At 40.6% G+C, this 27,336-nt stretch overlaps 1 protein-coding gene across 1 annotated transcript in view; it reads left to right on the forward strand.

The window, feature by feature from the left end:
• Positions 1-27,125, forward strand: part of LOC140946208 (DNA-directed RNA polymerase III subunit RPC1-like) — a 33,035-nt gene extending 5,910 nt beyond the window's left edge. The window contains exons 5-41 of the mRNA XM_073395293.1: positions 346-500; positions 1,051-1,104; positions 1,310-1,431; positions 1,766-1,865; positions 2,511-2,588; positions 2,997-3,134; positions 4,393-4,440; positions 4,790-4,893; positions 5,412-5,457; positions 6,909-7,004; positions 7,902-8,042; positions 8,428-8,497; positions 8,946-9,073; positions 9,791-9,926; positions 10,419-10,531; positions 10,634-10,685; positions 11,286-11,370; positions 12,553-12,640; positions 13,958-14,069; positions 14,580-14,693; positions 15,269-15,364; positions 16,684-16,745; positions 17,009-17,164; positions 18,177-18,298; positions 18,783-18,845; positions 18,930-18,958; positions 19,556-19,744; positions 20,143-20,294; positions 20,398-20,484; positions 21,225-21,293; positions 21,877-21,993; positions 22,311-22,419; positions 22,983-23,055; positions 23,954-24,053; positions 24,937-25,005; positions 26,010-26,073; positions 26,936-27,125. Coding sequence (XP_073251394.1) covers positions 346-500; positions 1,051-1,104; positions 1,310-1,431; positions 1,766-1,865; positions 2,511-2,588; positions 2,997-3,134; positions 4,393-4,440; positions 4,790-4,893; positions 5,412-5,457; positions 6,909-7,004; positions 7,902-8,042; positions 8,428-8,497; positions 8,946-9,073; positions 9,791-9,926; positions 10,419-10,531; positions 10,634-10,685; positions 11,286-11,370; positions 12,553-12,640; positions 13,958-14,069; positions 14,580-14,693; positions 15,269-15,364; positions 16,684-16,745; positions 17,009-17,164; positions 18,177-18,298; positions 18,783-18,845; positions 18,930-18,958; positions 19,556-19,744; positions 20,143-20,294; positions 20,398-20,484; positions 21,225-21,293; positions 21,877-21,993; positions 22,311-22,419; positions 22,983-23,055; positions 23,954-24,053; positions 24,937-25,005; positions 26,010-26,073; positions 26,936-27,021 — 3,623 coding nt within the window. The 3' untranslated portion in view covers positions 27,022-27,125. The remainder of the gene's footprint in view (positions 1-345; positions 501-1,050; positions 1,105-1,309; positions 1,432-1,765; positions 1,866-2,510; positions 2,589-2,996; positions 3,135-4,392; positions 4,441-4,789; positions 4,894-5,411; positions 5,458-6,908; positions 7,005-7,901; positions 8,043-8,427; positions 8,498-8,945; positions 9,074-9,790; positions 9,927-10,418; positions 10,532-10,633; positions 10,686-11,285; positions 11,371-12,552; positions 12,641-13,957; positions 14,070-14,579; positions 14,694-15,268; positions 15,365-16,683; positions 16,746-17,008; positions 17,165-18,176; positions 18,299-18,782; positions 18,846-18,929; positions 18,959-19,555; positions 19,745-20,142; positions 20,295-20,397; positions 20,485-21,224; positions 21,294-21,876; positions 21,994-22,310; positions 22,420-22,982; positions 23,056-23,953; positions 24,054-24,936; positions 25,006-26,009; positions 26,074-26,935) is intronic.
• Positions 27,126-27,336: the final 211 nt, after the last annotated feature.

The raw sequence follows: 27,336 nt of genomic DNA on the forward strand, positions 1-27,336 counted from the left end.
CTATAGTTTGGATCCTGTGAATGCCTTCCCTTATAGGTAGCAATTAATGTAATGCAGCATTGTCATGTCAAACACAGTAATTTTTTATTGCAACACATTAAAGTGTTGGGCCTGCGAATAGTGTTTCTTTTTAGAAAGAACTATATCTGAACATGTTGCTATTTTAGCCAGGAAAAGCAGAAAAATGTTGGACATGCATTATATTGTCTTTAACTCCTTTAATTGCCACAGAATGTGAAGGTTATACAGCAACTCTTATAAGACCCTTCATCAGTTCCTGATGGCAACACTAAGGAATGCTTTGAGATCATTCGATAATACATTTCATCTGTTTTCCTTTGCCAGGTTTTGTCCGAAAGAGTGGCATGATGAAAATTGTTCATGAAAAGTACAAGTCAACCAGGAAATATGTTGATCCTGTCATCTCAGAATTTCAGGCATCATTTGAATCAGCCATTGATTATAACAAAGAACTGGACAACTTACTGAACAAAGCCCAGGTAGGAAGCAATGTTTCCTGTCGTCACTGTGCTCATCAATGTGTCATCATCATCAGTGTCTATGACCTTCACCACCACTTTCATCATCATGATTTTTATTGTCAAACCTCTACCATGAACCAGTCATTGTTATCATCGTGGCCATCACTGGCCATCATCAATAATTGCCGGCATTTGCCACTTATATCAAATGTCATCATCATCAGCCAGTATCATGGTTGTTGTCATCACTACATTGTCATCACTCTCATCAACATAATTCACCACCTTTATCTTCTACCACAAACTTTTTTTATGATCATCATCACCACCACCACCCCTATCATCATCATAATCATTTTCATCACCATCGTCATCATCATCATCATCACCATCATCAACATCATCATCATCAGCAGCAGCAACACCAGCAGCACCATCACCACCACCACCAACATACCATCATTATATTGTTGTCCGTTCCTCCACACCATCATAAAGACTAAACATCTGTAATTTCGGATTCTTGTTCTTGAAGAAGATTAATGCCAAAGCTTTTCTCTTTTTACAGGAAGTGCTAAACCCGTTACGAGTTATAACTTTGTTTGAGCAAATACCAGACCAGGTTGGTGACTGTGTAACATTTTAATTTTTCTCAATTTTTTCATTCATATTGTCAATGAAAGTTAGCTTATTATTCCCCGAAACTCATTTCTATAATAGTTGTATTTGCCTACAATAAAATTGCATGAAACTCCCCTTGATTGAGGGCCCTGTGGCCCAAGTGCTACCCCACGCTGACTTACAGGCATATACTTTTCTTTGAACAGGACTGCTCATTGCTTTTGATGAGGCCGGAGCTGGGAAGACCAGAAAACCTTATAGTAACACGTCTTCTAGTCCCTCCAGTCTGCATACGGCCGTCAGTAGTTAGTGACCTGCAAAGTGGAACGTTAGTCTCTTTCTTTTTCAACTCTTTGACCCGTAATGATTGTCTTAAGTTACTCACATGTAACTACAAAAATTTTAATTTGCTGTCTGTCTCCTTTGAGTTTATGAAGTTGTAAGCTAAATTTTGTAGAATATATGATTTGGTCACATATTAATCAAGCAAATGCCAAAGTTTGTAGCTCGCCATGATTTTTCTCCATTGCTCATATGTTAGAGACTTACCAGTGTGATGGGTATGGCGAGCAGACAGCATTTCATGTACCTGTTTTGTCAGTTTTTCTAATAAGTTTGTTTAAAAATTATTTCTGGCATTGTAATTTTTTTTATCTTTTTAGCAATGAAGATGACCTGACCATGAAGCTGACAGAAATAATTTTCCTCAATGATGTCATTAGCAAACATAGAGCCACAGGGGCCAAAATTCAGATGATAATGGTTGGTATAAATTCTACATAATTATCTCCACATAATTATTTTTATGAATGCATACATTATTTTATATTATATATTCAAAGGATTAGGCCAATGAGACTGTTCCAAAATGATGTGGTCCTGCTCCAAAAATGTGGTTGCGTGGAGCTCCACTATAATACTTGGGTTATAGCCATTTGTAGTCTAGCAGTATCATTACAGAGTTTACACAGCGTCAGCTACAGTGTACATGTATGAAAATTATTATGATATGGTAAAAAAAGCAATGCGTTTAGGTTTAATGATTAAAACAAAAGCTCTTCTTGTGGATCACACTTTGGCACATTTCTTTGTTGCCCTTGTGGAACCACAACATGAAACTCCCTAATGTGAAATTTTATGGGCAGAAATTTTCCCTTTTCTCATTAAAACTGGATGCCGTTTCTGACAATTTAATTAAGGTAAAATTTGCCTACATTTGATAATTAAGCCAGCTGTCCAGAGACATTGTGATAAAGTTTGAAAGATACAAAATAATATTATACTAATAAGTTATATGTTTGCTTGTATAATCTCCCTATTGTCAATCTTCCTGCTGTTGTACTGTGATTATGATAAATGTATCTAATAAATTAATATTTGATTATCTGTTGGCTGATCACTTTGCAGGAGGACTGGGACTTTCTTCAGCTTCAGTGTGCACTATACATCAACAGTGAAATGTCAGGGATTCCTCTGAGTATGCAGGTAGGTTACAAAGGGCAATATGTAGAGGATAATTACATGGCCAAAATTTCTCTTCGAATGTTGAAAAATATTTCAACACGATCCATTGATTCAAACACTAATCCTCTCCACATCTTACTGATTGTGTCAGCACATCTCTACGTCATGCATTCTCGTGAAAAATCTGTGACTTTCTTTTTGGGATTATATATTTACCAAACAAGGCTGTGCTCTAGCAAAGCCAAGTGGCCTGTGGCACCTAACTTTTGTTCTTGGGCAACTAGAAAATCTTAGCTTTTTCATAGAAATCATATGCTGGACACACTGGATTTCACAAGTTCAGAGCACTGGGCTCCCTTCAATTTTTCTTTGAGCACAGCCTTGCCCAAGATTTATAACTTTTATTTGTTTTTCTATTTGCTTGATCAGCCCAAGAAAGGATCCAGAGGATTTGTACAGCGACTGAAAGGAAAGCAGGGTCGATTCAGAGGAAATTTGTCTGGAAAGAGGGTTGACTACTCTGGACGAACTGTCATCTCTCCAGATCCAAACCTTCACATTGATCAGGTCAGTTATAGCCTCTCACAAATACATTCTTCATCACACATTCCTCCCTCCTGAAGGCTATGTCAGTTAGCGCACAGTTAGAATTAGATTTAGAATTGGCTGAGATTTCATAATAATACATGTTTTACATGTGTATTGATAATAAAAAATGTTTAGAATATGACAAAAAAAAAATGGACACTTTGACACTACCAATAACTGCAATCCAAGTCCGAGTGACAGTACTGCAATATTCATATTTTTCTGTCATTTCTTGATTCCCTCTTACAACAGTACATCTTTTCGAAATTTTCTTGCAGTTCTCCTCCCCCCACCCTATACAAAGTTGAAACTCTGAAAAAATTCTGGATACACACGTCCAACAATGTTTGTGGGGTGAAGGGAGGGGTTGGACCTGTGTGAATTGGAAAATGCCCAGAAACACAAAAGTGTCCCAAACTTTTGTCCATGATTGTAGCTTACAAGATGACACTAACAATAACAAGCTTACAGTTTGATAATATGCAATTGTACACACCTTGTTACGGCAACCCTTTCCCAATTCCTGCTTCTGTCCTGATTCTTGTACATCTCTGCTGGTTCCTGTCCCCTTCCCCAAGTTTCTAGCTTTGTCACCTAATTCGTGTCGCATCTAGCCTGTGAGCAAGTTCTCTGGGTGCTCTGGCAGTGGGGTGGGAAAACGAAGCAGAACTTGCAACTATGTCTCAGGAATTTGAATTTCTGCATTGAACAATTCGATGCGAAATGCTGATTGGCGGAGATGACATTAGTAATGATGTCATTATCCTTGGCACCTGTTTTTCAATGTTTGTTTACATTTGCGCTCGTTTCTGCTTCATGCTGATTGTCAGAAATCTGACAGCTCAGTCGAGGGGGGGCCACAGGGGAATTGGAGGTGGAATTCAAATTCCAGAGACATAGTTTCAAGTAATCCTTGCTTTTCCCACCTCGCCACCAGAGCACCCCGGAGAGCTTACTCACAGGCTATGTTGCATCTCCTAGTTTCTTTCTTGCTCTGCGGCTACTCTGTAGTTCCTACCCTTCCTTGTCCTCCTTTCTCTCTTGTAGTTCCTATCCTACCCTCTATTCTCTCAGTGGAAGTCATCTCCCTTGTTGTTCATTTTTCTCTCTCATTCCATTATCTCTTAATTAACTTTCAGCTCGTGATTTTTTCTGCTATGTACTTTTAGTAATTGAGAGATGAAGTTTCAGGGGTGGCATTTGATTATTAATCTTCTTGTTTTTTGCTTGAATCCAGGTTGCAGTACCAGAGCTTGTGGCTAAAGTTCTCACATATCCTGAAAAGGTCTGTTCTTTGTAAATTCACTAAACAAAATAAGCCAATCAATCAATAAAGTAATAACAGTATTAATAAATAATAACGATGATGTTTCATTGAATACCTTCTTATGGCAGACACCTCACAATGCTCATCGAAGAGCGACAATAAATAATTGTTTGATTTGAATAAAACAAAATAATATCTTTCTGATTACATGAGTGAGTTTGCTTAACTTGTGTAGGAGAATTTTATCAAATTTGAATTTATCCATGAGTTGTGAACATCCTTCAAGTATAACGATCTGGGAAGACATTGTTTTTCTTATTGTCTGACGTTAGTTAACAAATAATATTATGTACTTAATTTTGTAAAGGTGACAGAAGCCAACATAAAGCTGATGAAGCAGTTGATTCTGAATGGTGCTGATAAACACCCAGGAGCAAACTTCATTCAACAAAGACAAACCAACATACGAAAGTGAGTATGGTTACCCTTGAAAGGGGGAGGGGGGTTGGCACTCCCTTATTTGAACTAAACTGGTATGCCTGTGCCGCTGAACAGGGTATGATTAAAAGGGTTAAAACTTAAATAGGGTATACAACTTCACTATTTAGCATCTTGAACAGCTTGTCTTTTCGAACCGGAAAACTTTAAAAGAGAGAAAAGATTGGTGATGAGTGGTCTAGTATTGTAGTACCAACAATTTTTTTCCAACAAAATCTAATACCATGGTCACAGTTACATGTAAAAAAAGTGCTTAATTCTGTATTCAAAACGAATTGAACCAGCGGGGTGTCTTGTTTTCAACAGTGTAGCGAAATGATCGTTGACTTTTGTGTTCGGATTTCATCATGAGTGATTTCATTGACTGCAAGTAAAATGTTAGAATCAGTAAAAGATCTTCTTTATAACCCAAAACCATGCACCACATAAGGAAGTGTATGCCTGTGGACTTGTCATAAGTAGTTTTTTTTTTTGCGTCATTTCATACCAAGGTTTCTAAAGTATGGCAACAGAAAACAAATAGTGAAAGAATTAAAGGTACGTTGGTTACTACTTTGTACCAGTTTTTGAACTACGTGTATTGCATGTATTGTTGAAATTCTAAATGTGAATTCTTAAGAGGTAAGGTGCCGAGTATTTTCGAACCCTGAAGACTATCTGGCATGTTAACCAACACAATGGCAGGCCAGAACACTGATTCATGCCTTAGGCCGCGTCAACAACAATCCAGATACTTTTGAAAGCCCCTATCAACCCTTTAAGTCCCAATATTGACCAACATCAATTTTCTCCTAACATTATCCATCCATTTTCAAGAGATAAGGTTAGGAGAATTAATAAAATGATCACTAAAGAGAAAATGCCTTGATCTTTCCTTAAATTCTCTCAACTAATTCTTAAAGGAAATGTATGTAGGTCACTGTGGAGAATTTGTACCTGTATATTAGGGCTTAAAGGGTTAAAAAATCGGCACTCGTTCACACGAAACCAGTGAAGTGAATCCGCTCTCCGAAACCACAATCTCTTTTAAACTGCTCTCTACACTGGTTTAAGGCCCCGTTCACACGAATCCAGATTTCCGGATTCGTGTGGACGTTGCCTTTTTTTTAAGAGTAAAAAGAGCGATTGTCGTTTGACTTTGAAATGAAAACGCGCGTACTAAACAGAAACAAACGAACGGAAATAGAGAGTTTCGATTGGTTTATCGAACGGATACAAACGCGCCTGGCTTTTGAAAAAAACTTCATGCCCGAGAACTTTCTAGAAATCAATCGATACTTCGCTTTGACGTCATACTGCAACACGATTTGCCATCGAACAATGACTTCTCCATATTAGGGTTTTCTTTGGCGGGAAAACGAAGAGTCCATGGTTTGATCTTTTTATCCATTGGCTGATAAAACAAATGACGAACACTTACCGAAACCATTTTTCAAGGTCATACGAAAATCGCCCTAACGCGTGGTTCAGACAATGTACTTCCATGAGCTGAATCGAGTTCGTAAAGTGCGGCGAACGAATGTGGACCGGCGTTGATTCAGACACCGAACTTCACAAAGCCGAACCAAATGCATAAATTTTTATATCGTAGTTTACCGAAATGCGTGCTTTTAACCCCTTTTGAATTTAATTCGCCTGAGGGCCGGGTTGTTCAAAGCAGGGTTAAGATATCCCGGGGTTAGTGCCAAATTTTAATTCAGATATGAAAGCTTTAAAAGCAAATTCAGTTGTATTCTTTTTGCCTGCAATTTGACGAGTGGATGCTTTAAAAAGAATAGAGAAAATTATTCAGAACAATGCTTCTGAACAAAAGAAAAAGAAACCTAGGATAAAATTTAACCCTGGGTTAGCGCTCACCGGCCTTCGAACAAGTGGGCCTAGAGATCAGCGTCCGCTTCAATTCGGCCGGCCTAAATTCGAATTCGATTCGGCTCGTATGAAGTATAGTGTCTGTACCGGACCCAAAGATCGTTTTTTTCCCCTTTCAGTGTGGTGATATCGTGGAGCGCCATTTGATGGATGGAGATGTTGTGTTGTTCAACAGACAACCTTCTCTTCACAAACTCAGCATCATGGCTCATCAGGTCTGTACATGAAAGAGTTCAGTTTTTTAGTTTTTCCTAGAATTTACCCAAAGGGACCATGTCTTGTTGTTTTGCTATCTTTTTAAAAGGTGAAAACTTTTTTTTTGCATCAATAGAATTCCAAAAATAATGGTCCAATTTTGTTATTTAAGATTGTGTACAGTAAATTTGTTTCCTGTCGTCTGTTTCAAAGGATGGCAAGAATAGACATGGATTGAAACTTGAGAAAGTTGGGCTAACTTTTCCATGTTTTAATGTTATGCCTGCAAATATCGCCACAAAAATTATTGTGCATGGTGCTCCCTGAGAAAATTTTTTTTCTTCATAACTCAACAGGGTATTTTGTGTTTTAGCCCCCTATTCATTTCCTACAGAAAGGAGTGGGGAGAAGTGGATGAAATATCAAGCAAATTCATCTTGTGTGATCATGTCCGTAATTCTCGTGACCACTCTGTTTTACAAAGCATTGATATTACAAGTAGAAATTTGATGCTGATTACTGTTAGCGCTTAAAGGGTTAAGTATGTGAAACACCGCTTAAGATTTACGAGAGAGTGCCAAATAATGGTGTTCACGAAACAGAGGAAACTAAAGATTTCATTATCGAAATATTTTAAAACGAATGCCACCACCGGAAATTATATTTAAGCAGATCTATTTGAATGGTCACATTTGAGGATTACTTCCACGGCTTATACAACACATTAGACAGCGTCACAGGAAAGAACCGCTCAGGAACTTTAGAATTTCCTTGAAGGGTTACACTGCATGACCTTTGTAAACTGTTGTTGTTGTATCTTGATTTCACCCATGGCGTAAAGGTAGAACCATTGGTTTTGACTCTAGGATGACAAGATAACCAGTTGCTTGCAATTTATGCTGTTTTTGGTATTCTAGGCTGTTGTTCGACCTCATCGGACCTTCCGTTTCAACGAGTGCGTCTGTACTCCTTACAATGCAGACTTTGATGGCGATGAAATGAATCTTCATCTTCCACAAACAGAAGAGGCCAAGGCTGAAGCACTCACTCTAATGGGTGTAAGTACAGTCACCTGTCAAAACACTTGGGAAACGTGCTGTGATTAGCTAAAAAATCTCGCGCCACTTTCTCAACCAATCAGAGGTTAAACCAAAACCAACTATGACTTGTTCGATCGATTTCCCCGCGCTTGGCCCCCGCTTCATGCATTTGCTTTGAGATGTGATTGGTTCATTTGAATATGTGCTCGTATTGCGATTGGTCGAAGGGGTAAGTTCTTTTACGTTAAGAGACTCCGTTGTCAGAGTGCCTGACCAGCAAATAGCCTAACTCACCATTAGTTATCTATTACTTCCTTTGTTTACAGCTTCAAGCCGACCGCAATTTTGCTCGCGTCATAGTGTCCTTTTTATTCGCATTTCTTTTCATTTCTTTTCTTTGCAGGTAAAATCTAATTTAGTGACACCACGCAATGGTGAACCTCTCATTGCGGCTATACAAGATTTCATCACAGGTACTCTATTCTGTCCATTTACATGATGATAAGCCCTTTTCTATTGGGCCCCACAGCTTCTGTTCCCGCGCTTATCAACATACCGTAAAATTCCCGAAATAAGCCCTGGGGCTTCTATTTTTCACAGGCCCTTTTTGAGGGGCTTATTTTTGGAGGGGCTTATATTCGGAGGGGGTTATCTACAGAGGGAAATTTGCGTTTCAAAATCGATTGGGCTAGCCTTATAGTTGTAAGGAAATTTACCGTTTTTGCTTTCTTTTACTTTGTATTTGAGGGCAATTTCCAAGTACAAGACCCCGGAGGGCTTATATTTGGAGGGGCGATTTAACGGAGGTTTTTTTTGCGTTACGAGTTTGGGGGGCTTATATTTGGAGGGGCTTATACAGGGAGGGGCTTATTTTCGGAATTTTACGGTAAAACACTTATGGCATATTTTGTAACTTTGCAGGGGCGTACCTTCTGACCCAGAAAGAAGTTTTTCTTGACCGGAGTCACATCACTCAGTTGCTGGCCTACATTCTGGCTGGAAAAGATGTTAATATAAGAATCGATCTCCCACCCCCGGTTATTCTCAAGGTGCGTTGTGATCTCTTGCAACTGCAGGAGCTGATTTAGGAAATTAGGCGGGGTAAGCATTTCTTTAGAAAACAAGAGACGGGCCCAGGGATTTCTATTAAATGGGTCCAAACTTTTGTATACCATGAACACCGCCACAAGTTAAATATTTTTGCTGACTTGCCGTTTAGACCACGTCGCAGATGCATGGCGAAGTTAGAGGCAAATATGAACGGGTTGCGGGGGAGAAGGACGCACGTCTGCCTGTCCTCCTCTCACCCGCGTACTAGACTAACGGTATCTAACTCTAAAAGTTGTTTTCCTGTGTATCATAAACATATAATAAACGAAAATATTCCTCCTCGTTCAAAACGCGAAGGTTTTCGCTGCCATCAAGTCTTCGTTATCAAAGTTGCCTACTTCTTTTGCGTCAGCCGCGCAGCTGCTTGGCATTTTACATCATTTTTCGATTAAACCTTAACTATGTAGCCTTTATCGACGATCCTGCAGTGGTAAACAGTAGTAAAAATGTCGTATTGTAGAGGAAGCCATTGCCTGTCGATAGTTCACCATGGTCTTATTTGTTGTTGTCTTCTTCGCTTACGATTTTGTCGCGTTTCTGTTACAATTTCATTTGCCTAATGTCTCAAAGCCATTTCGCTTGTCGGAATTTTTCCTAAGAGGGCCTCATATCGTTAGTTCATTTTCTTCCTGTTGTTTTTCATTTCTTTTTGGTAGCCAGTAAAACTCTGGACCGGAAAGCAAGTCTTCAATGTTGTGCTGAGACCAAACAAGGATATGCCAATCAAGATGAACTTACGGACAAAAGGCAAACAATATTCAAATGGAGAAGATCTTTGCATTAATGACTCTTGTAAGTAAACTTCTATCGGCCTGCGTTTTTATAACCAGTTAAACACCCGTAATATAAACAGTTAGAATGTTTGAAATTCAAAGCCAGTTCCACCCTGTTTTACTTTATCAACTGAGATCCCTTTTATAAGGGGGAAACTTGTTCCGGGTGAAAGGGTCGCCCGCTTACCCGAGTTACTTCCTACATTTTCTTACCAAACATAACGAACCGTTCACTTGAAAACAAAAAGTTGGCCCTGCTAGATGAAGGGTAACCCTCCTAGCTAGGCCAGCTTTTCTCCATATACAGCTATTTCGAGAAAGGTCGTCGGAAAAAGTGCACGCGACAATCCCGAAAGGTATTGTCGGGTGGGTTTGAGTTCACCGATTGCGATTGGTCCATTTGAACGTCTACGCGAGCTGGGATTGGCCAGAATTTCAGTCGAGTTTGTTTACCGTTTCGACAATAGATTAACAATCGCTCAAACAGTAGCACTCTGTTGGTTTTTTGCAGATGTAGTAATTCATAACAGTGAACTAATGTGTGGTGCACTTGATAAAGCTGTTCTTGGGTCCGGATCAAAAAATAGCATTTTCTATGTTCTTCTCAGAGACTTTGGAGGTCAGGTAAGTGGTCTACGACCTTGTTTGTCGCAAAACAGTTGTCTTTTTTAAAGATGTTTCGACATTTTCGATGCCTTCATAACTATTGTTAAAATTTTTTGGCAGGCAGCCGCAGATGCTATGTGGAGAGTTGCCAGGGTTTGCCCGTTTTTCCTAAGTGAGTATTATTATATGACTCTACTAGTTTAAACCTTGCTTACTGGTCCAGGACATAAAAATCTCTTCTGAGTAAAAATGAAGACGTTCATTTTCTCTTATGGTGAACTAACTATGGTGAATTTTTATTATGACAACGCCCTAGTCTATCCTCAGAAGTTCATTTGTCCTTAACCCGGGGTGTAGCGGGGGGGCGGGGGGGGGGGGCGGTTGGGGGACGGTGCCATTTTGTGGTCACTGGGTTTTCTTCTTCGGGCCGGATTGGGTGGGGAGGTGGTTGTTTGGGGGGGCGGGGGGGAAGGTCGTACTCTTAGGCTGTTTTTCTTGGACGGTAAGTTAAAGGTTGGCTGCCCATAATACGTTCTATTGGCTCATGGTCACAAGCTCCTCCTCAACGTGCGTATCGTTGCGGAATCGTCGTATAGACGGCTTCTTGAAGGTCTTCCAAATTTGATGCTCCTCTGTCTGAACGCCTCATAAAAATGATTGATTCTCTTTTTTACCATACCATTGACTATCGCTTTGTATGATTTTATCTTGAGTGGTAACGCCGGGATAGAGAAGATAAATCACTTATTTGTGTTTTCTTGTTATTTATTAGGTAATCGAGGGTTCTCAATTGGCATTGGTGACGTCACTCCCGGTCAAGGTCTTTTGCGAGCGAAGGACCAACTTCTAAGTAATGGGTAGGAAACTTGTCCACTTCTCGCTTTCCTCCGCTCTATCGGCCCTTCCCGAGAGGAGTCTGTTCAGGGCAGGAACGCGGGCTCATTTCCCGAACAGCGGCTGGTAATGGGCCTTTCTCGATTGTGCTCGGCAATCCTCGGCAACTTTTGAGCAACTTTTTGCGTTTGGAGCAACTTTTTTCGGTTCTAGCAACCTTGAGCAAAATTTAGGTTTAGAGCACATATCAAGCACGAAAATGTCAACGATTTCATAGAAAACTTCAATTCATGCGAATTTCTTGAATGTTTATCAACTGTTTTTTTTTTTCAAATTTTTTATTTTTTTAAAAAATAAAAACAGCTAAGTTTCCAGCTATTTTTCTTGACCGATGTTAATAATTATTGTTAAGAACGAAAAAATAAAGCTAATATCAAGAAATTTAGTTAGCATTTTTTACAATTTGAGTGGCAACTTTTTGGCATTCTAGCGAGCAACTTTCCAGCATTTTACGAGTACAATCGGGGAAGGCCTAGCTGGTAATCAAAGCTCCCTTTTCCATACTCTAGTTTTTAAAATGACACCAAATATATTTCAGGCACTTTACCGACATCAATTGTTGTGATTGAGACTGACGGCCTTTATATGTGTGGCACTGGATTTTGCTTTTTAACTGTTTCTTTTGACTTCATGTTAATGCAACGCATTTCGTCGATTAAACACAGTGTGGGTCCCAAATAAAAGACGGGTCTAAAACGGCAAAATAGGAAGTTGTAAACAAGGCCCTCAGACCTATTCAATTGTGGTATAATAAACTGGAGGCAGCAAGATTTACGGTCCTCGAGTAGTAGAAAGGGAAATCCCTGTGTTGAAGAATGGCGAGCTGAATGAACTGGAGCCGGCTCTACGAGGTCAAATTTGAAATTAACTCTGAAACGTTTAACCCTTTAAACCCTAAAATCAAAATTGAATTCTCATTTGTTGCCCCTGTTCATTTCCTACAGAAGTAGTGGGGAAAAGTTGATGAAATATCAAGCAAATTCATCTTGTGTGATCATGTCCGTAATTCTCATGACCACTCTCTTTTACAAAGCATTGATATTACAAGGAGAAATTTAATGCTGATCACTCTTAGGGCTTAAAGGGTTTATTGAGAAAATACTGTTTGTCTAATTGCGTGTCCATCTTTTCTGTTTTTGTTGTAGTTACTCCAAGTGCGATAACTTCATTCAAGACTTTAAAGAAGGCAAGCTACAAACGCAGCCGGGCTGCAGCGCTGATGATACGCTAGAAGTGAGTCCGCTCTGTTCCGCTTCCATACGTTTCATGTAGTTCTTTTGGCGTGTTTCGGTATGGCGCATTGGATAAGGCGTTTTCTCGAAACGAAGTTCTTGGATTCGAATCCAAGCGTAGCCTGTTCGCAGACCCTCTGTTTTCTTTTCAAAGTCCGTCGAGCGCGCGTGATAAAAAATAGTAACCGCGGGGGATTTTTTGACCGCCAACGCAAGGGGGTAGGGGTGGGGGAAGAAATTTTCTTTCTCGCGCTCCGCGCTCGCTCCTGCTCGCTAGCTGATGTGTTCGAAAAGAAAAATAAAACAACGTCTGTGCCGTGTGATCCAAGCGTGGACTCACCTTTTTTTTTATCAAACATTGGTTTTCATCGGTGAAAACTAGAAAGAGACGTGCTATTTTTACGTCAGAAGAAACGAAAACTACGATAATGCTCCGTGCACGAAAAAAGAAGGAAAAACAAACTACTGAATTTACAAGCGTGACTTACGTCTGATCTTGTCTCCGGGGGTTAAAAGAACTCCAAATCTCCTACAGTTGTAATAACTTCGAAAGTTCTCCAAAAGCTCCTTACACTGTGATGGACTTCTTACAACTGAATAAACGTGCTTAGGAAAATAATAATCTAATGCATGCCTTCTGACGCAAAGGAAATAAAACTGAATAAAGCTTTGTACGCCTAGCCAAAAAACGGATATATGACGATCATGCAAAAAAATAAACAATGCTACAATCACGAAAGAAAAAACAGTCTTTGAATGTAACTAATTAAAATGTCATATCTCGCGGATAACGTGACATACTGTCTACTTCAAGAGCTCGAAAAACTCATCTAGGGAGCTCGCATGCAATACATACTCAATTTTGGGGGTGGAATTTATCCCTTCGCTCTCTGCCCTCTGTCCTCCATGCATGAAGAGTACAAAAAGTCTGCAAAATTCAAGAGAATTCCAAAATTCGTTTTGTAAGATACTGAAAGAAAAAAAAGTAGCTCCTTGTAAATGTGCTGCTAAATGGCTTTCATTTTAATGGTCAAACCACAAAGTTTCAAGCAGCGACTCGAAAGTTAAAATTACATACTAAACAGTACCATGTGACACTACGGCTTTTCAGTTAGAACCACCTTGTACTGCATCAAACAGCACCACAGGGAAGCACTACTCAGTAGCTTTCACTTGAGGTGAATGGTCTCACCATAGGGTATTCACAGACTCAAGAGTAAGAACTACATACATCATTACGATACAGAACTGATTCTGGTGGCAGAACTGATTTATTTGCCAGTTGTTGTAAGGTGTGTGTCGTGTGTGTATGTTGCAGGCGGTTATCCTCAAGGAACTGTCCGTGATCCGAGATCACGCTGGAAAAGCTTGTCTGCGAGAACTACACAAGTCTAATAGTCCCCTGACTATGGCAGTCTGTGGTTCAAAGGGTGAGTGACTCACGGGGGAGGGGTGGGGCATTGTGATGTGTCAGTGAAGAGGATGAGTGACTAATGGGGTGGGGCGTGCCAATTTTTGGTATGCGCAGTAGCTTTCGTTTGAATAACTGCACTTCCAAGATTTGATTTACAGACTTGAGGTTAGAACCACCTTGCAAAAAGGGCATAGAGAGTGCTATTGGAAAGTACTGCTTGGTAGCTTTATAGCATAATAAACAGTACCATAGCAAAGTGCTATAAAGATTTGATCCACAGACTCGAAATCTAGAATCACCTTGAAAATCGGCATAGGGAGTACCACTGGAAAGTAGTGTTCGGTAGCTTTCAATTAAACGGTCAGACTGACTGAAGGATTTCTTCCGCAGACTCAAAAGTTGGAAACACTTCGTAAAGCGTAATATGTTAAGTACCACAGGAAATTACCATTCGGTAGTTTTCATTTGAATGGCATGGAAACTCAAGGAAATTAACGGGCTGATTGTTTGTTGTCCTTCTTGACAGGGTCGTTTATTAACATCTCACAGATGATCGCATGTGTTGGGCAGCAGGCCATTTCTGGCAAAAGAATCCCCAATGGATTTGAAGACAGAGCCCTCCCTCACTTCAAACGACACTGTAAGGTCTAGGTTATTAAAAGAGATGGAAAATACGAAGCCGAAAAAAAAAAATCTTGCGGCTAGACTTGGGTTGCGAGGAAATCTTCCATGTAAAGGTTCAAAAGCTGCAGACCCTCACTGAAAGGCACTATCACGCCTCTCCTTAGATCAACGGAGATTTTCATTTCATTTATATGACTGGATCGTCCTGTAAGTAATCTGAAGAAAAAGAGAGACTGCTCGCAGTCTAGTCCTGCAGCGAAAGGAAAATAATTCATTATCAACATAATAGGCATGACATAATTATGATGATAACGTCGAAAAGAGAAACACAACAAAATTTTTAGCGTCGCTAGCATAATTTCAATCATTGTCCACATTTTACCTATGAAAGTTACAGGTATGTAGGATGTTAACTTGTGCACTTGTAACTAGAAGGTCATAGCTTCGATTCTAGTCAGGAGATTTCTTTTTTGTATCAAGTCGTCTGCTTCACTGATTGAAAACAACATCATTCTCAGCATATTGTGTTCCACTGCTTTGGCCCTTTCACAACTCTTTTATTATATATTTTTATATAATTTCATTTCACAGCTAAATCTCCAGCGGCCAAAGGATTTGTCAAGAACAGCTTTTACTCTGGTCTTACACCAACAGAATTCTTCTTCCACACCATGGCTGGACGTGAAGGTATCATCATAATCCTTTATGTTTTCCTTCCTTTGGAAGGGTAATAGGGTGCTTTCCAATATGCCAGAACCACCCGGCTAAAAGATCACTAGGACTGACTATAAGGAAAATGGAATGAATCAGCGTCCGATTGTAAAGGCCAACCGTCTCTTTCCAACAAATTTCCATTTGTGTTTCGACCGAAGTATGTTTGCTTCCGTTTAAAACGGGACAGAAAATGAGAAATCGTGGGAATAGTTTGGGAACTAAGTTTCGATCTACCCCATCGACGGGGTACAAGGAGGAGCAACTAGCCCTGAATCGGGAGACTTTTTCTGGAAAATGTCCGCATAGTCTGTAGCGTTCCATTCATGTTTCCACCGAAAGCTTGGGCAAAATGGAAAGCTTTCCTACACTACGACGTTCCGGCACTCTTTATTGGCGAACAAGTTAATTAGCCAGTTATTTTACACGTTCTTGGATAGGAGAATTTTAATTTTATGACGGAATCTGGTTACGTCAAAGGTAAATACTACTGGATTTGAGTATACGCGCCATGATTGGCCAGTTTAAAATGCCATTGTCAATTTACCAATCTGGTTGAAAGGAAATTCGAAACGCATTTCCGCGGGTAATTTGTTATGTACGTTAGGGGCCCAGAACAGGGATATTGGCGCTGCTTCATAGATATAGAGAGCGTTAGCGTCGACGACGGCCACGGCAGCCAAAACGTCACTTTTAAAACGAACACGCTTTTTTCCTATCTTTGTTACGTTTACTCCAATTCGCTGAATATGTCAAGTGTAGTCGAATTTCCCTGGAGTAATGTCTTGTGGACTGCAGTCAAGTTTAGAAAGAGAAAGAAACATTCGTCGTCGCCTGTTTATGTCCTCCATAAAACGTGAAATTAGGCATTTTCACGTCGTAGTCATGCAGCGACGGCAAAGAAACGTACAAAAAGTGTGACGCACGTGCAAAGTTTAGTTGTTGTTTTGCTTTATAAACCTATTACTTTTCTGACGTTCTCGTTGCCGTCGCTGTCGTCGTTTCTAAAGCTCCCTACTAACCGGGGTTGGATTACGTCTGCGTCGTAGGCTAGTCGATTTTGGTAATCATGATTAGAACCAATGGCGGATCCAGGGGAGGGCCTGGGGTGCCCGCCCCTCCCGCTCTTATTTTAAGACCAAACTGAGGCCCGAAGGGCGGGAAAAAATTTTTTGGAGACTGCAGCCCCCCTTATTGAAGGGTCTGGATGACCGCCCCCTCCCCCCTATCTCAAGGTCTGGATCTGGCACGGAGAACTCCAGAATTTCTCAAATCGCTTTTACCTGTTCTTTTAGGTTTGGTGGATACGGCTGTTAAGACTGCTGAAACCGGTTATATGCAAAGGAGATTAGTAAAGGTGAGCTTTTTGTTCCCTGTACAGATGCTGTCGAGGGTAGGGGAGGAGAATCTACATGGGGCCTTTACTAGCTTGGCGCGATGATTCATAGGGTTACTATAAACAGGGGACAAAAAACGGAGTTAACTGAAGTCGTCGTCTTCAACCCCTAGCTGGCTCTCGTAGGCTCTCTCATTTGAATCGTCACATCAAAAGATTTTGTGACAGATTCGAAAGCTAGAGCGAGTACGGTTTAGCATATTTTGATATTGTGTTTTCTTCAGTCTTTAGAGGACCTTGCAACTCAATATGACTTGACAGTTCGCAACTCAGTTGGTCATATAGTACAGTTCATGTACGGAGGAGATGGCCTCGATCCTACTGATATGGAAGGGAAGGACAAACCGCTGGACTTCAATCGCGTCTTCAGTCACGTTCAGGTTGGTCTCGTAACTGCTCAGTGCTTTTGCTAAGGTCTGCTGTAAAAGCAGCCAAACCTCCGTGGATTGGATGAATCCACCCAAAATAACTCCAACTAGCACTATCTGATTTTCTTTGAACTGAGCTTTTTCGTTGCACCAATCTTCGCAGGAAGTAGAGCTTGAACCTCGAAGTTCGTCAAAAATACTCCGCTGTGCGTCGTATTTTCAACTCTCCCCTCAGTGTTTCATCTGGTGATGAAACACTGCGTCTCACGCTTGATACATCACTTGTCGTTTAGTGTTCATCATATAAACTACACCGAAATCAGTAGGTTCACGTTATTTTTATCCATAAGAATTCTTCTGAGCAGTTGTTGTCTGCTCATTTTCTATTTTGAGAAATTCTCAACTTGAATCTGACGTTTGCCGTTTGCCGTCAGTAAGGTGACTCTAATTCGCTCTGATATTAGCACATTTCCTTGATGTCCACTTCACGACTACCACGCCGGTAAAACTTCCTAATGCCACCGCATCTCAGCCTCTCTCCAGAGTGGTTTGGGCCCCGAATCCTGGTGAAACATTATGCGGTTTCAAAAATGTCTGGTGTGAACAGGGCCTCACTGGACATTGTAATAGGAACCTTAAGATCCGAGGACAGCGACGGCAGAGAAAACGACGCTGAAAAGTAAATTTGCTTTTTTTTCAGTTTTCATCGCGATTACTCCAAGTCACCAACTTTGTCAAATTTAGGCAAGCCCTTCTAAAGTTAAATTCCTCAGAACCATATCCAAGTTCAGAAAGAGGGAGGAAATTTCGTAGGCGCTTGTGTACTTCCTCTGTACACGTCGTAATCGTGCAGTGACGACAAAGAAATGTACAAAAAAAAAGCGTGATGCACGTGCAAAATTGTTGGTTATTAAACCTGTTGCTTTTTTGGCGTTCTCGTTGCTGTCTTCGTCGTCGGATCTTAAGGCCAATATTTGTTTAGGCGGGCCGGTTGTAGTAACCTTGCTCCCTGTTCCTCTTTCAGTGTTCAGTACCTATGAAAGACGAATCTCCTTTATCTCCAGAAGATATTCGTAGTTTTGCCCTACAAGCTATCGATGGGTCAGATTTCCAAGACTGCGGAACGGAGTTCAAGAAAGATTTGAAGTAAGTTATTGTGGTTGCTTTAATGTACACTAGCGTTTAGTAGACGTATATCGTGGTACATTTAATAAAGGTTGGGGTGCGAATGTTCTTGTAACGTTTTAAAAACGCACGAAAGTAAAAAAAAAGGATCAAATAATCGAGGTTTCTGGGAAACTGCCCACCCACCCCTCCCCTAAACCAACATTTTGCCCTAAGTGAGAGGTAAGTGATAATGTTAGCTTAGGGGAGGGGCAGGTGGGCAAGTTCCCAGAAACCTAAGTTGATCCAAAACAACTGCACTGGACGAATTTTCGACCGGCTGACCTGAAAATTTGACCGGACACTTCGTTCACACGGGATCGTACAATATTTTTTTTGCTCTGCTCACATGGAACTTTGAACGGCTAGGCCTCTAAATTTTCTTAATGAACTGGTAGAAAATTCATCTGGTGCCGTCAGGAGCCCGGTGCCGTGTGAAAGTGGCCTAACTTAGCCTTTTTCTCAGGTCTTTCCTGGAAGACATTGCGGAGAAAGTTGAAATGAAGCATCGAAAGCTTAGCCTCGACAGGTACGTTAAAATATTGGTTTGCTCATATTCCTAATCTGCCAAAGGGAGGTTTGTCTTGAGTAACAAGTGTCTTCATCTTTGCAGGTCACGTAAACTTGGTGAACTCCCAAAAGGTAAGAGGTTTCTTTTTTCCTTTTGTGAATTTCTCTGGCTAACGGTGAAGGTTCCCCTTAGGCTCCTTCCACACGTATGCGGATATTTCTTACTGTAACGGAGATTTTTCTTCTTTCTAGCTTTCCGTCCACACGTAAACAAAGGTTTCGGGCACCAAAAACGCAGGTTTTTGAAAACGTTCCCCAGAGTAGGATTTTTTAAAAACGCCGGATTATCGTTTTCGCGTAGACGGACGAAAATTGAGGTTTTCAAATACGAGGACGTCATACATCATTAAGCGTATGCTCTGTAAGGGATCCTATCGTATTGCCATTGTTTTAGCGTTTTCGTATGTACAGGCGAAAGCGAATCAAATACGCAAAGTGTGGACGCGTATTTCTTCGAGAACGGAGAAAAAACCCACGTTTTCAAAAATATCCGGACACTTGTGCATGAGGTGTAAGTAAGCGTTCAGGCCGTCAACTTGTGTTGGTAGATGCGGAAACAAAGCTATCTTATCAAGACGTAAGTTAATGGCGGTTAAGGTTAACTTTGACAATACTTGTACAAAAAAAAAAAAACCATAAATATTGAGGTGTTTATTTTTTTTTTATCAGTGTTGTCTTGGTTAGACCGCTGTACAAGATCTCAACTGGTCGACTTTCTGAACCTGTGTAAAGAGAAATATTCCAGAGCCAAGATTGAACCTGGAACTGCAGTGGGTGCCCTGTGCGCTCAGAGTATTGGGGAGCCTGGCACGCAAATGACGTTGAAAACGTTTCATTTTGCCGGAGTTGCTTCCATGAGTATCCTTGAACATTTTATATTACTAATTTTATCCTTGAATTAAATTTTATGTTCTTTTGTTTTTGGTAAGGTAATGTATGATAATGAGTTTGAAACAAAAGAAAATAATATTTAAACCAACGATTAAAATTGAACCACAACATGTACATCCGATCACTTGTCATTCACATGGGTATCACGTGAAGATTTTAGGTTACCACGTGACAAAGAGGCGGAAATGTTTGTTTCTTGTGCATTTGCCGGTAATACTTATGTCTACGAATTTCATTTTTATTTCACTCAGGAAGTTCAATTTGGCTGTAGAATCGCCCGCCGTTTTTCAACAAGATTCAATTCTTTTCAGACACTAATCAAAACGAGTGCATTTCTTTGTTGTTAATCATTCTTAATGGTACAGACATTACTCTTGGTGTTCCTCGAATAAAGGAAATCATAAATGCCTCACGGTTCATCAGCACACCAATCATCTCGGCACAGCTCATGAACGACAAGAATCCTGAAGATGCGCGAGCGGTCAAAGGGCGGATCGAGAAGACCTTACTAGGGGAGGTTTGTAACAAACAAGTAGCTAGATTATCAAAGAGTGTGTCAAACAATTTCCAACGGTTTTGTCGCCGATTGTAGGCATAACCTTTTGGATATGTTTTTGAAGGTTTCCGAGTACATCGAAGAGGTTTTCTTGCCGGACAGTTGTTTTATTCTCGTCAAACTTGCGGTGGACAGAATCAAGTTACTAAAGGTGAGGTTTTTAATTGAGATAGGTAAATTAACGAGTATAGTTTTCGTGATCAGTGTAGATGTTATACGAGGACACTGCCCGATCTCCTGAAAGCGTGGGTGAAGACAGCTGAGATTGGTAAGATTCCATATCATGTGAATCGCCTGGAACGTGTTGATCGCCTCGATATTTGGGAACGATTGTCGTATACGATCGAAACGATATATGGAAACCTGGCCGCTGAAACTAGAGCTGATAATCACGGCAAACAGCTGCTTGGCTTCGATTGGTTAGAGAAGTTTGATTGTGTTTTAAAAGCTGATGACAGAAGTACCTCGGGTGGTGCCAAAATGCCCGACCTTCAAAAGTGCTGGAAAACATTCAGAAACTACTTTTCTAGGCAGCTAAACATAGGCCTGTTTTCGCTAAGCGAATAGCCGTTTTGTTTTTAATTCCACATTTTTAGCGAGTGCAGACGTATTTCCTCTTATCGGTTGGAGAGAAGCGATGACCGGAAATACGTCTGAGTTCATATATATATATATATATATATATATGTACATATGTATAAGTTGAATAAAAGTAAATATGTCAAATAACAAAATAAATAGATGATAATTCAAAATTATAATTTACTTCACTTATTTCACGTGCTTTCCTAAATTTAACTTAAAATCAGATAATGACTTGCAATTTAATAAGTCAGCGGGCAGTGAGTTCTGGCTACCTCTTAACTCAATCATTTTTATTTTCATTGGCAGCTCGAGGTTGATGTCGACTCAATACGATTTTCTATCTGTAATGCGAAGAAACTTAAGTTAAAACCTCAGGTAAGATAGTGAATTGGGTGTGTGCAGTGTGTCAACAAATTCAGGTCATTACTTTTTAGCTCCGCCTTCTCTTGGTCAAGCGTTTTTATAATGCGCTTGGTCAAGTGTGTCAAGAAGTCCTTTTATCCAGGGTCTATTGTGTTTCTACTACTAACTGAGAGAATAACTAAGTTAGCCTGCAAAGCAGGCGTATTTTGTAGTTCGAGCAATGATATTATCATTGGGACTAATGCATCCCCGCCATTTCCAGGTTTGGACGTTGAAACTGACAGAGAGTTAGGGCGAGTTAAAAATTACTCCAGGGAAGAGGACAACGAGTTGAAAATGAAAGGAGGGAAGGGGAAGGCGAGGAAAAATACCTATCCTTTGTCTTTCCCGCCTCTCCCCCCGTAGTTTTTTATTTTATTTTATTTTATTTTATTTTATTTTATTTTTTTTATTTATTGCTTTCAAGATCGTTGCCTGGTAGCCGTGAGCAATGTAATAGCCTTCGTTAAAAAATGCTGTAACTAACTCAGTGAAGTTAGCTGCTCACCTACTCGTTTAGCTATTGACTGCGTCATATTTATCGTCTCCTTTTTAGCAAGTAACCGCCCTCAGTAACTCAGAGATTTGTATTTATCCGAGTGAGAGCAGCAAATCATCTCTCCATTACACGATGCAGACACTTAAGACAGACTTGCCTGACGTCCTCATCAAGGTATAAATGTGTGGAGCGTCTTGTTGTTTTTGTTATTGTTCATTAGGAATATCGAGGAAAAAAGGCTTCAACATCGTCTCCAAATTAGTTCCCAGGGTCTCTCTTCTCCTTTCCTTGGAACCTGGCAGCGAAATTGCATATCCTTCACACTGCTCTACAAGAGAGATGACGATGCGCATGTTCTTGCGTGTGTTTGGGTGATCTTGCGAGTGCTTGCGCGTAATCTGAGCATAACCAAGAGAGAATTTCAAACGGTTTCAGATGAAAAAAGAGCGAAAAAATCTAACGTGAACAGGGTTTTTGTTTTATGTTTACAGGGGCACAAAAACGTAAACAGGGCGATTATCCATGTGGATGAAGCGAAAGGAGACACTTACAAGTTATTGGTGGAAGGAGATGATTTGCTGTCTGTTATGTCCACTGTGGGTAAGAGTCATTATTATACGATTACGATTTATCACCTGGATTGTACGTTTCTGGAATCAAACCTAAACGTACATCCCTGCTTATGGTGAAGCTTCTTTAAATATTCAGATTGAGCATCCTGAACCAAACACGTTCTACGAAATACGAGATGTTTGTAACTGAGTTTTGGATATTGCTAGATGGGAGATTGAGAGTAGAATATGGGATGGGGTAGCACCAGGGGAACGAAGGTGGAGAGCAGGGTATAGCAGGGAATAAGGGTAGCATAGGGGTAGGGTAGGGGATTAAGGCCAGGGGCACAGGAAGCGGAAGATCAGGGCAAATGAGAGGATAATGATAGCTTGGAACTAGGAGAAAGCAGCGATTTAATTATGGGATAAAGCAAAGTAAGCCAGGAGGAACAGGAGATGTGAAGAAGGGGGTACAAAAGAAAGAGAAGCGGTTATGTCTTTATCCAAAGTTTAGACTTGGACTGAGTCTCTAAAGTTTTATGTAATTCACAGTCCGCCTCTTCTTTGCATTGAGTTGTTAAAATTCTTACTTGTGTGTGCGTTTGTTGTTAGGTGTCAAGGGTACAGCGACTACCTCAAACAATACAGCTGAAGTTGAAAAGGTTCTCGGAATCGAGGCCGCCAGGTTTGTTGGCTTAAATTTCTAAAATAATCCTGAAGTGAACTAGTAATCTATACTGCTAGAAAAGGAATACTGTCTGTTGCTTTATTGTTTTCTGGCAAACCTAGTAACCCCGTGATGGACTGGGAAAGTAGGGGGGTACGTTTTATCCAGGGCGTACGTTCCTGGCACTTCATTGCTGCAATAAAACATAGTTAAGCTGTGGTTGTTTGGGTATCCTGTGATCCATGTCTACTCAAGTAACGCTCTCCCCTCTCCAAAAAGTAAACTAGCAAATAAATAATCGGTGCGTCAAAATGTGCAAAATTTTTCTTTACACGATTTTTCATCTAAGAATTGTACTTTCTCAATATATAGAACGTTTCCACTCACGTGGTCAGTAGGCGCGCAAATTTCTTGGAATACAAAAAGGTTTTACGTGAGAGAAGAGTTTAAACTGAATCTTCACAGGATTATTTTTGTACACCAAAATCGCCGCGGTGATGTCATCTGAAAACGATCTAATACTCACCATTTTCACATAGACCATAATGCACCTTATTTACCCCCCAGAATTTTGCATAACCATCGTTTCCAATTTCTTCTGGGTATTACAGTTGTCGCAAGAGAAATCGAAGACAATGGTTATGCAAAATTTTGGAGGGTGCATTATCGTGTAGGTAAAAATGGTAAATAGACCAATTTCCATATATAGAATTTCATACTTGGCTGCGAGGCTTGGGGAATAAAACAAAAGAAATCATCTTGAGGCTCAGCAATGAATAATATATTTCTTTTGTTTTATTCCCCCAAGCCTTGGAGCCAGGTATGAATTTTTATATATCGAAATTGGTTTATGTTTTAAGCACGCTCTTACTGCGTGTGTTAACAACTGAAGGTGTCATGTGTTCCCTGTTGCCAGGTCAACCATCATGAATGAAATCAACGTGACAATGAAGAGCCATGGCATGAGCATTGATGCTCGTCACGTGATGTTACTGGCTGATCTGATGACATATAAGGTAACGTCAATCCACATTCACTATCTATTTATAGATAGTGTGGTACATGTTTACTGTTTTTGGGGGGGGGGACGGGGTGGGGGTGGGAAGGGGGCCTCCAAATGAAATACTTTTCCATCGTTTGAAAAACGGTTGTGACCGGGTACAGTAAATCCCAAGCTTTCGCCTTGTCCAACAATTCCATGAAATGTCGGACTGCTTCCTTCCTTGATCAGAGTCGGTTTCAGCGTCTATGGAATATCTCGGTCTCGAAGAGAATTTTCCTATCCCAAGCGAGGCAGTGTGGCCGAGTGGTCAGTGCGTTGGACTCGCAATCTGGCGGTCCAGGGTTCGAGTCGCGGTCTCGCTACTTGCTGGATTTGTTCTCGGATATCTCGAGTTCAAACTCTCGGCCACGCTTGTAAATAGCCAACGGGTTGCCTCAAGCTGCAAGTTGAGTTTTTTAATCCTGCTATGTCATATCTGAATTATTTGTTTCTAAGTATTTGAGTGGCGTGCCTGTAAAATAGCTGGATAAACTAAGTGCACTTTCCGCTATAAACAACCCTTTAACCTTTAAGCATCTGTTTCTGTCAGCTATTAAAATCTCTCTATCCTCTCGCCCCGATTCCGGAATCCGGGAAATTTTTGCTTATGAATCCGACAACCGGAGAAATTTTGATTGTGGAATACGGAATCAATCCTGGACTTTGGAATTCAGAATACAGCTGAAGGAATCCGGAATCCCACTAACGATTGGCATCCAAAATCCAAGTTTCACTGACAAAGACTGAAATCCAGCACCGTCAATCCGGAATCCACTGCGTGGAGTCCAGAATCCAAGGCTGTCTTGGATTCCCTTTAATTGTGGGAATCCTCTATCAAATACGGTTTCTCTTCTTAGGGAGAAGTGCTTGGTATAACAAGGTTCGGTTTGGCGAAGATGAAAGAAAGTGTTCTTATGCTTGCGTCGGTAAGTTGGCCAGTGCAATTGAGCCTCTTTTGCCAGGTGATTTAATAGATGGGAGGTTAGTTTTTATGAAGTCGTATCTCTTGTAAAGGGTGATCTGAGGGAGGCAGGCTGAGCTGATATCAGGCAAACATCTTGTAACAGGTAATCCGAGGTGTCGGTGGTGGGGGTGGGGGTGAGAGTAAGCACGGCAAACGGCAGCATTAGTCTGCTACGCAGCCGTTTTTTTGTGTAGTTACGCTACGTTTGTGGGGAGGATAGCTTCGAGACGACCCAAAGAACGGCTGTGTAGCAGATTTAAGCTACAGTAAAACGGCCAACAAAAAACTTGCAACTTGACGATATTGCGCGGTTTACCACTCACGTTCGAACTTGTCTTGCAACAAATAAGGTGACAAGGTTTTTTTTCGTGGGTAGTAAAACGCGCATCATTGATACATACCTACTTTATTAAAAGGTCAATAGTAGGCAGCCAAGACAGTATTCAATTCGTTTTCAGTCAGTGTTGCCCGTTTTACGGTACCTTAAGAGTGGCCTACATTATTAAAAACTGAATCATTTTATAAGGCATTGCTAGAGCTCTGATTAGCTTAGCCGTCATGGTATATGAGCCATTATACCATGCTCTCCAATATGGTAACTGTACGCGTCTGCTCAAATTTAAAAACAAGCTGAAAATCGGCTGTTTTTACAAATAAAGTCAGGAAGAATTCTCGATATTACGCGCCTCGTTGGGTATCTACCATCTCATATCCAACGCGCACTCGTGGAATAATTGTTAAATAGTCCTTTTCAGTTCGGCTTGTATGCTGCGTTCTCCAAATTCAGACCACGTGGTGTTCTCAAGGAAATTTTGTCCTTTTTGTGTTTTCATAAGTTGTGCACACATATGCATGTGGAATCAGTTCTCTGAACTACAGTCAAGTGGTCTTAAGTGGGAAAATTAACCTCAAGTCAAAAAGGTCTACCTTGCTTTTTGTTCATGTAAATTTAATTTTCTTTCGTAGTTCGAAAAGACGTCGGATCATTTGTTCGACGCAGCGTTGCACGGACAGACAGACTCTATTGATGGTAAGAGTAAAATACGACGATCGAAGAACTGCTGAAAATATTAAACAGCGTGCAAAGAAAGTAGTGTCCGGTAGCCATGTACTAGTGGATTTTGCTATCGGGCTAGGGAATTCTGTTATCAACTTGCCCGACGGGCAAGTGAATTTTTTTGAGGAATTCAAATTACAGAAGAACTGCCGAGTGTGAAATCAATCTGCTCATCAAAACGTTTTTTGGGCTAGTTGAAATGATATTTGGGCTAGTAAATGTTAGCTTCAGCTTGCCCGAATGGCAAGCTGTAAAAATGACTTTCTTTGCACCCTTTTAAATGACACAATTTTTTTCACCTTCATCTTGGGAGATGTAAAAATGTAAGTGTTTGTTGTCTAAAACTTAAAAGATACTGTTTAGTTTAGTTAACGTTTTCTCTGATTGACAAAGAGGTCATCATCATCGTCATCGTATGGTCGAGTCGCCGCACCACGTTCTGTTGTTTTCAACAGGAGATCCTCACCTTAACCTGAGTATCAGTGGGCTGTTTCTCGACAACTGGCAGTAACTTCTCTAGGCTCGAAACCAAACATTAAAATCAAAAGCGCGAGTTCTAGCTAACAGACTGGTTCATTTTGTTTTGTTAACTGAAAGTTTTGTCATATCATCTGCGAAAGTATGGAAACCTCGATCTTGAATATAAACAGTAACTACTCTCCGGGCCCGTTAATTATCGAGACTTTCGAGAAACGGGCCCCAAGCCCTCTTAGGGGTTCAAAGGGTTAGCTGGTACTCAGGCTAGCCTTGCCTCTTCTTTTTTCTTGTTTTTCTGTAAAGAAATTGTTAGGATGTTTTTACATGTATGTAATTAATAAGTTTTGTTTCGTTGTAGGTGTAAGCGAGTGTATCATTATGGGTATTCCAATGAACATCGGTACAGGAATGTTCAAACTTCTTCACAAATATCCTTTCAGATAGTACACAGTAACAAAAGTTTTCTTATTCAACTTTGAAAGTAGCGGCCTTTAGCTTTGATTTAGCCTGAGGAAACCGCTGACATTTCGCCACGCCACTACTAGTTTCCCCGCGAAATTAGGGACTTTAAGATCCAACGACGAGGACGACAACGAGAACGTCGAAAAAAAACAATAGGTTTCATAAGCAAAACGACAACTTCGCACGTGCATCACACTTTTTTGTACATTTCTTTCCCGTTTTTGCACGACTACGACGTGAAAATGCCTGCAACGACGAAATTTTATTTCTCTTTCTGAGCTTGAACATGGTCCCTTG

Source organism: Porites lutea, chromosome 8 (assembly GCF_958299795.1).
Source record: "Porites lutea chromosome 8, jaPorLute2.1, whole genome shotgun sequence".
Lineage (NCBI taxonomy): Eukaryota > Metazoa > Cnidaria > Anthozoa > Scleractinia > Poritidae > Porites > Porites lutea.